The 9,138-nt window shown below is 52.3% G+C and overlaps 1 protein-coding gene across 1 annotated transcript; it reads left to right on the top strand.

The window, feature by feature from the left end:
* The first annotated feature begins 4,864 nt into the window (after nt 1-4,864).
* On the top strand, nt 4,865-8,920 carry SRM (spermidine synthase). The gene is made up of 8 exons (XM_040263421.1): nt 4,865-5,179; nt 5,708-5,828; nt 6,218-6,310; nt 6,990-7,143; nt 7,936-8,019; nt 8,164-8,309; nt 8,401-8,523; nt 8,632-8,920. Exons 1-8 carry the CDS (start codon nt 5,013-5,015, stop codon nt 8,650-8,652), a joined length of 909 nt encoding a protein of 302 aa, XP_040119355.1. The 5' UTR covers nt 4,865-5,012; the 3' UTR covers nt 8,653-8,920.
* The last annotated feature ends 218 nt before the right edge of the window (nt 8,921-9,138 follow it).

The raw sequence follows: 9,138 nt of genomic DNA, 5'->3' as shown, positions 1-9,138 counted from the left end.
TTTCCATGGGGATGGTCTTGATCCCTGTCTCCTGTACAATGTCACGAACCTCATTCCATAGTTCATCAGGCACTCTGTCTGTCAGATCTAGTCCCTTAAATCTATTTGTCACTTCCACTGTATAATCCTAAGGGATTTGATTTAGGTCATAGTTGAATGGTCTAGTGGTTTTCCCACTTTTCTTCAATTTAAGTCTCAATTTGGCAATAAGGAGCTCATGATCTGAGCCACAGTCAGCTCCCAGTCTTGTTTTTGCTGACTGTATACAGCTTCTCCATCTTTGGCTGCAAAGAATATAATCAATCTGATTTCAGTGTTGGCCATCTGGTGATGTCCATGTGTAGAGTCTTCTCTTGTGTTGTTGGAAGAGGGTGTTTGCTATGACCAGTGCATTCTCTTGGCAAAACTCTATTAGCCTTTGCCCTGCTTCATTCCGCATTCCAAGGGCAAATTTGCCTGTTACTCCAGGTGTTTCCTGACTTCCTACTTTTGCATTCCAGTCCCCTGTAATGAAAAGGACATCTTTTTTTTGGATGTTAGTTCTAAAATATCTTGTAGGTTTTCATAGAACTGTTCAACTTCAGCTTCTTCAGCATTACTGGTTGGGGCATAGAGTTGGATTACTGTGATATTGAACGGTTTGCCTTGGAGACGAACAGAGATCATTCTGTCATTTTTGAGATTGCATCCAAGTACTGCATTTCAGACTTTTTTGTTGACTATGATGGCTACTCTAATTCTTCTAAGGGATTCCTGCCCACAGTAGTAGATATAATGGTCATCTGAGTTAAATTCACCCATTCCAGTCCATTTTAGTTCGCTGATTCCTAGAATGTCAATGTTCACTCTTGCCATCTCCTGTTTGACCACTTCCAATTTGCCTTGATTCATGGACCTGACATTCCAGGTTCCTATGCAATATTGCTCTTTACAGCATTGGACCTTGCGTCTATCACCAGTCCCATCCACAACTGGGTGTTCTTTCTGCTTTGGCTCCATCCCTTCATTCTTTCTGGAGTTGTTTTTCCACTGATCTCCAGTAGCATATCTCCAGTAGACAACATTATCTTTGAGCTATTTTGCAGATATGGAAACCCCCTCCAGGAGGGAGAAGTTAGTGATTAACAATGGTATGTTGCTCACAGGGATAGGGAAACAGGATTGAACAGGTCTATGAAGACCTAAAAGACCTTCTAGAACTAACACCAAAAAAAGATGTCCTTTTCACCATAGGGGACTGGAATGTAAAAGTATGACGTCAAGAGATACCTGGAGTAAAGGCAAGTTTGGCCATGGAGCACATAATGAAGCAGGGCAAAGGCTAATAGAGTTTTGCCAAGAGAACACACTGGTCATAGCAAACACCATCTTTCAACAACACTAGAGAAGACTCTACACACGGACATCACCAGATGGTCAACACTGAAATCAGATTGATTATTTTCTTTGCAGCCAAAGATGGAGAAGCTCTATACAGTCAGCAAAAACAATACCGGGAGCTCACTGTGGCTCAGATCATGAACTCCTTATTGCCAAATTCAGATTTAAATTGAAGATAGTGGGAAAACCACTAGACCATTCAGGTATGCCCAAAACCAAACCCCTTAGGATTATACAGTGGAAGTGACAAATAGATTCAAGGCATTAGATCTGATAGACAGGGTGCCTGAAGAAATATGGACAGAGGTTTTTGACATTGTACAGAAGGCAGTGATCAAAACCATCCCCAAGAAAAAGAAAGGCAAAAAGGCAAAATGGTTGTCTGAGGAGGCCTTACAAATAGCTGAGAAAAGAAGAGAAATGAAAGGCAAAGGAGAAAAGGGAAGATATACCCATCTAAATGCATTTCAAAAGAATAGCAAGGAGAAATAAGAAAGGCTTCCTCAATGATCAGTGCAAAGAAATAGAGGAAAACAACAGAATGGGAAAGACTAGAGATCTCTTTAAGAAAATTAGAGATACCAAGGGAACATTTCATGCAAAGATGGGCACAATTAAGTACAGAAACAATATGGACCTAACAGCAGCAGAAGATATTAAGAAGAGGTGGCAAGAATACACAGAACTGTACAAAAAAGTGACCCAGATAACCATGATAGTGTGATCACTCACCTAGAGCCAGACATCCTGGAATGTGAAGTCAAGTGGGCCTTAGGAAGCATCACTAGGAACAAAGCTAGTGGAGGTGATAAAATTCTAGTTAAGCTTTTTCAAGTCATAAAAGATGATGCTGGTAAAGTGCTGCACTCAATATGCCAGCAAATTTGGAAAACTCAGCAGTGGCCACAGGACTGGAAAAAGTCAGTTTTCATTCCAATCCCAAAGAAAGGCAATGCCAAAGAATGTTCAAACTACCACACAATTGCACTCATCTCACACACTAGCAAAATAATGCTGAAAATTCTCCAAGCCAGGCTTCAGCAGTACGTGAACTGACAACTTCCAGATGTTCAAGCTGGATTTAGAAAAGGCAGAGGAACCAGAGATCAAGTTGCCAACATCCACTGGATCATAAAAAAAGGAAGAGAAAACATCTGCTTCCAGAAAAACATCTGCTTCTGCTTTATTGACTATGCCAAAGCCTTTGACTGTTTGGATCACCACAAACTGTGGAATATTCTTTAAGAGACGAGAATACCAGATCACCTTCCGTGCTTCCTGAGAAATCTGTATGCAGGTCAAGAAGCAAGAGTTGGAACTGGACATGGAGCATCAGACTGGTTCCAGATTGGGAAAGGAGTACATCAAGGTTGTATATTTTAACCCTGCTTATCTAACTTCTATGCAGAGTACCTCATGTGAAATGCCGGGCTGGATGAAGCACAAGCTGGAATCAAGATTGCCAGGAGAAATATCAATAACCTCAGATATGCAGATGATACCACCCTTATGGCAGAAAGCAAAGAAGAGCCTCTTGATCAAAGAGAAAGAGGAGAGTGAAAAAGCTGGAGAAAAAACTCAACATTCAGAAAACTAAGATCATGGCATCCAATCCCGTCACTTCATGGCAAATAGATATAGAAACAATGGAAACAGTGACAGACTTTATTTTCTTGGTCTCCAAAATCACTGTGGATGGTGACTGCAGCCATGAAATGAAAAGATACTTGCTCCTTGGAAGAAAAGCTATGACCAACCTAGACAGCATATTAAAAAGCAGGGACATTACTTTGCCAACAAAGGTCCATCTAGTCAAGGCTATGGTTTTTCCAGTAGTCATAGATGTGAGAGTTGGACCATAAAGAAAGCTGATTGCTGAAAAATTGATGCTTTTGAACTGTGGTGTTGGAGAAGACTCTTGAGAGTCCCTTAGACTGCAAGGAGATCCAACCAGTCAATCCTAAAGGAAATAATCCTGAATACTCATTGGAAGGACTTGATGCTGAAGCTGAAGTGCCAATACTTTGGCCACCTGATGCGAAGAGCTGACTCCTTAGAAAAGACCCTGATGCTGGGAAAGATTGAAGGCAGGAAGAGAAGGGGATGACAGAGGATGAGACGGTTAGATGGCATCACTGACTTGATGGACATGAGTTTGAGCAAGCTCTGGGAGTTGGTGATGGACAGGGAAGCCTGGCAGTCCATGGGGTTGCAAAGACTTGGACACGACTGAGCGACTGAACTGAACTGATGCTGCCCACAAGCACATAGACCCCATACCAGTTTGACTTGAAGGCTGACGATGTGCACTCCTACTTACTTCATACCAACGCATTAGAAGAATGTCCACGAGCTGATCATGCCCTCTTTAAGCAATGATTAGAAAACTTGTCACTGTCTTCCCCAAGCTGGAGACACATGGTTTTGAGAGCATGAGCCCTCTGTATCCCCCTTTACCTGGTAAAGCAAGAAAGCCACCCTTTCCGGTAGAAAAGGTATAGTATTTGGGTGAAGTATCACCAAAACAGTCTCTGAGATTTGATTCTGCACCAGTATACAGAGAAGCTGAGCTTTCAGCATTACAAAAAGTCCCTCAAAAAAAAAAACACCCTTGTCATGTCACCCGTGGCTTATACCAGTTTCACCTCCCTGCCCTGGCAGGCGAAGAATAAGCATGTAGAGCAATTAGCATTTAATATTTGGTAATTAGCATGCTTAATGTGATTCAGAAAAGTTCCTTGACATTTTCAAAATCAGAAAGCACATTCCCGCCCACCTTTCAAGGAGCGAGGCCCAGTTTGTCAAAAAAAAAAAAAAAAAAACAACCAAAAACAAAAACCCTGTGTGCCAGTCTTTTTTGGTGCTGAATATGCATGTGTTGGTCTCTTCCGGGACACTGCTGGTAAATTTAGAAACTCGGTTAGAAAAGAACTCTTTCTCATTCAGCAGCCATACGCCCAAGGATCAGAGAATCTAAGGGGAAATGTCTAAATCGAGCTTAAGTCCTGGGGCTGTGATGGCTCTTCTCAAGTAAATAAAACCCTCGTTGTGCCCCCGACCAAGCACACTGCTGTGCTGAAGTCTAACACGGACCCAAATTTGATTCTACTCTAGCTCCAGCGAAACAACGTAACTCTTCTTTCGACAGTGTAGCCACCCGGTCCAGTGTTTCCAGCCCAAGGGTTCAAGCCGGCAGCCCTGACGCCTCGGCGCTCCGACACGCCGCGCCGGGCCCGAAATGTCAGCTCAGGTTTCCCTTGCGGAGTTGGGTACCCCTCACTCCCTCTCGGGCCAGTCTGTGCCTCCCCGAGCCCGGCCCCACGTGGCCCAGGGAAGCTGCCTCACTAGCCTGCTGCCGCAGACGGACGGCCCGCAGCAGCCACTGGACGCCGCGCTGCAGGTCGGAGACCAATGAGTGCGCTCGGACGCCGGAGGGGGCGGGACCGCCGGGCTGCCGCGCACGGGCGCCGCCACTGGAGGGCTTGGGGCCCGCCCCTGGCAACAGGCCCCGCCCCGCCGGCCGGGTTAGGTTGCCGCGCGGGCGGCGGGCGGAGTTGGTCCCGTTGTGCTGCGGCTCCGCGCGGCCTGCAGTCCCGGGCCCGCGCCCCGCACCGCCAGCCCGCCCGCCCGCCATGGAGCCTAGCCCCGACGGCCCCGCCGCCCCCGGCCCCGCTCCCATCCGCGAGGGCTGGTTCCGCGAGACGTGCAGCCTGTGGCCCGGCCAGGCCCTGTCTCTGCAGGTGGAGCAGCTGCTACACCATCAACGCTCGCGGTACCAGGATATCCTCGTCTTCCGCAGGTACCCGCGCCCTCCCGGCCCCGCGCCCCGGCCGCCCGGCCCCGCGCAGCCCGCCGGCACTCCAGCCCTGGGCTCGGCCCAGCCCGACCCTCTTCCTGCCGGACCCCATGTCTTGCGCGCTTTACCTCCGGACGCCCCCAGCCGTCTCTGCCCGCTCCTTCCCCTGCAAAACTGTCAGAAGTTCTCGTGAGCTAGGCCCGTCTCTTCCCTCCCCAACCCGCATCCTTCTCGCTGGGCTGGGGACCGGCTTTTCGGGCGGTCCACCTCGGCGGGGAGGGAGCCGGAATCTGCGCTGACCCGCTGCGCCGAGCTCCACGTGTCAGTCCCGGACACGTCAGAGCCGGGACCCCGCGTCCAGCCTCCACCCAGCGGGCCCGCCCGCCGATCCTCGCCACGTGTCACCCCCCGGACTCACCCCTGGAGCCCCCTCGGCAGGTTGGGAGAGATTCTTCTCACCCTGGGCGAGTGGGGGGCACGTCGCCCCCTTCCCGTGGAGCCCAGGTCGCTGACTGTCACTCCCGCCCTCAGTAAGAGCTACGGGAATGTGCTGGTGTTGGACGGCGTTATCCAGTGCACGGAGAGGGACGAGTTCTCCTACCAGGAGATGATCGCCAACCTGCCCCTCTGCAGTCACCCCAACCCACGCAAGGTACCCCATCCCAGCTAGATCCAGCCCTGGAACCAGGGATAGCCCCCACAGAACAGTGCTGGGGGCCCCAGGAGTGCCCAGTGCTCAGCCCTCCCCAGTGGGTTGTCAAAGAAGTGATAGCGAGGACGAGGGCCCTAGAGGGGAGGAGCTGCCCATTTCACAAGGGGTAGGGGCTAACACCCGGGCTGAGGGTGGACAAGGGGAAAAGGGGACAAAATGGAAAATGAAGTGATTAAGTCTGTGACACCGGGGAGCTGAGAAATTGTTCCAGGGAGCTCTGTCTGCTCAGTGCTGTTTAGAGAGCAGAGAGGCCGGCCACTGACTCCCGCTGGAGCCTATTTGGTGGGGCTCCTGCCCCGCTCCTGGCTGATTCTTCCTCCCCTTGGCAGGTGCTGATCATTGGGGGCGGGGACGGAGGCGTCCTGCGGGAGGTGGTCAAGCATTCCTCTGTGGAGTCCGTGGTCCAGTGCGAGATTGACGAGGTGAGCGCACTGCTGGGTGGGTCTGGGTTCAAGCCCCAGTTTGCCCTGAATTGGCTGTTTACCACAGGGCAAGTTGCTTAACCTTTCCAGGCCTGTTTCTTGGTCTCAAGAGCACATTGGAGGCTTCAGTAGGAAAAGCAGACAGGAAAGCACTTGGTACACAGTAGGTGTGCCGCTGATGCTATTTCTTAGTAACTCTGAGAGCTGATGCTGCGCAGAAGTCCCAGGGCACTGCTGTCCTTTACAGCAGCCAGGGGCTTTCATGAACAATTAGGTGCCAGATTCACTGGTGCAGCAGCAGGTCTAGTCCTGCCTACTTGGATTTGACATTCAACTTAGGAGTCAAAGGGTTATCTGATAAAGGTGTGCGTAGTGAGGCATACAGGCCAGGTGGAATTCCAGCCCTCTGAAATAGTAAGGAAGCCACTCTCTCAGGGCACTTGGATTTGGGGAGGGGGAGCAAGGGTGGTGGAGGTGTGGGCCAAGCTGCTGGTGGTAGTCAGCCCTCTGAGAAGGGGAGGTACCAAGCTGCTCCCTGCTGTACAGATGTGCAAACTGAGGTTCAGAAAGAATGGCTTGTCTAAGGTGAATCAGGCTCTGAGAAGGGATCCCACTCAACTCTGGCTCCAGGGTCCATAACCCCTGTGGCCCAACCTGTTACCTCCTGTCCCCTCCCCAGGATGTCATTCAAGTCTCCAAGAAGTTCCTGCCCAGCATGGCTATTGGCTACTCCAGCTCAAAGCTGACCCTACACGTGGGTGATGGTTTTGAGTTCATGAAACAGAACCAGGACGCCTTCGACGTCATCATCACTGACTCCTCAGATCCCATGGGTAAGCTGGGTTGGCCTGGGGCCTCTGGCAGCCACCAGAGGGGAGGCCAGCATCTCCATCTGTGTCCCAAGCCTGAGTTGCAGAATAGAGGACGGAGGGGCCCTCCAGAACTAGTGCAGCTCTTTTCCCTTCTGAGGTGTCACCTACCCCCTCAAACATGGCTCAGCAGAGTAGGGGCACTAGGCTACTGCCCAGAGTTGGTTGAGAGCCTGGAGGAGAGTGGGGCCTTGGTCCACTGAGGCCCCAGTTTCCTTCTCAGCCTCCTCTCTGCCCCTGACAGGCCAGCATCAGGATGTGTGTAGGGATCTCATCTTTTTTCTTTTCTTTTTTAACACTTAGTTTTTATTTGGCTGCGCTGGGTCTTAGTTGCAGCACATGGGATCTAGTTCCCCCACTGGGGATCAAACTCGAGCCCCCTGCATTAGGAATGCAGTCTTAGTCACTGGACTACCAGGGAAGTTCCATGTGATATAGTCTTAAACCAAGGCTGGAGACTGCCCTGATGCAGTGCTGACAGAAATCCCGCAGGAATGGGGTTAAAACGTGGAGCCCCTCCACACTGGGGCACTGGATCCCTGCACCCCTCCAGAGTACCCTCTTCATGGTTGGTTTCTGAGTTCCACCGGCCTGGCTTTCAACTCCCAGCTCTGCCCCCTGGTGGCTGTGTGGATGTGTATCTTGGGGTGAGAGTGGCCCTCATGCCCCCAGAGGCAGGCTCAGGCGGTGTCCCTTGGTGCTTGTCCCCTGCCCCCTCCCCGCCGCGCCCCCCCCTCCCACCCCCCACCTCTGCAGGTCCTGCTGAGAGCCTCTTCAAGGAGTCCTACTACCAGCTCATGAAGACTGCCCTCAAGGAGGACGGCATTCTCTGCTGCCAGGGTGAGGGGGCTGGGGTGGACTGGGTGCTGCTGGGTGAGCTGGGCTCCTGCCGGGAGGGGCCCGGCTGGGGCTGGACCAGGCACTGCCCCCAGCCAGTGCTGACATCATCTGACCACTTGCGCCCCTCCCGCACACACACCATAGGTGAGTGCCAATGGCTGCACCTGGACCTCATCAAGGAGATGCGGCACTTCTGCAAGTCTCTCTTCCCAGTGGTGGACTACGCCTACTGCACCATCCCCACCTACCCCAGCGGCCAGATCGGCTTCATGCTGTGCAGCAAGAACCCAGTGAGCCGAAGTGGACTGGCCCCCGGGTGGGGGCGGGAGCCTGGTAGGTGGGCCAGGAGAGCATGTCTCTGAGGCACACCCCTGTCCCCAGAGCACCAACTTCCGGGAGCCCTTGCAGCTGCTGATGCAGAAGCAGGTGGAAGAGATGCAGCTGAAATACTACAACTCCGATGTGCACCGGGCAGCCTTCGTCCTGCCTGAGTTTGCCCGGAAGGTGAGCCCCACCCCCCCGAGGGGCAGGGGTACCAGGGCTCCCTGAAGGGCCATCTTGCCCACCCCCCCTAGCTCAGCCCCCTCCCGACAAGGCCTTGTGTCCTTCCAGGCCCTGAATGATGTGAGCTGAGCCTGGGTACTGCTGCTGACGCCGCCCACGACCTCGGACAGGGAGCCTCTGGGGCACCTGGGTCCCGCCAGCCCTGGACAAGACTCCTGCTGGCTTGCCCAACAACTGACTGTTACAGGCCCCAGAACGCTGTCCGGCTGGTCCTGCCGGGTGGACTGTCTGTCTTCCTCTGGGTGGCGTTCAGCCACCAAACCTATACCAGCTGTGTACAGCATCTCCCCCACCTCTGTTGCCCCTCACTCACCAAACACATGTATTTATAACAAAATTCTGGATTGTGTGTCCCTGGACTTCAGATGGGCCCAGGCAGGGGCTACCTCAGCCATCGGTGGGTTCTCCTGTGTGCCAGACCCTGAGTTGGCCCCCCTGTCTGGCCTCCAAGTATGTGCTGTGGGAGCAGGCAGGCTTCTCCCTGTGTGACCTTGGGCCAGCCCCTTGAGCTTTATAGGACCCAGAGATGCAACAGTCATCACACTGGCCCAAGTC

Source organism: Oryx dammah, unplaced genomic scaffold (genome assembly GCF_014754425.2).
Source record: "Oryx dammah isolate SB20612 unplaced genomic scaffold, SCBI_Odam_1.1 HiC_scaffold_21, whole genome shotgun sequence".
Lineage (NCBI taxonomy): Eukaryota > Metazoa > Chordata > Mammalia > Artiodactyla > Bovidae > Oryx > Oryx dammah.
The sequence above is the reverse complement of the archived record's forward strand: the minus strand, read 5'-3'. Positions and strand labels throughout refer to the sequence as shown.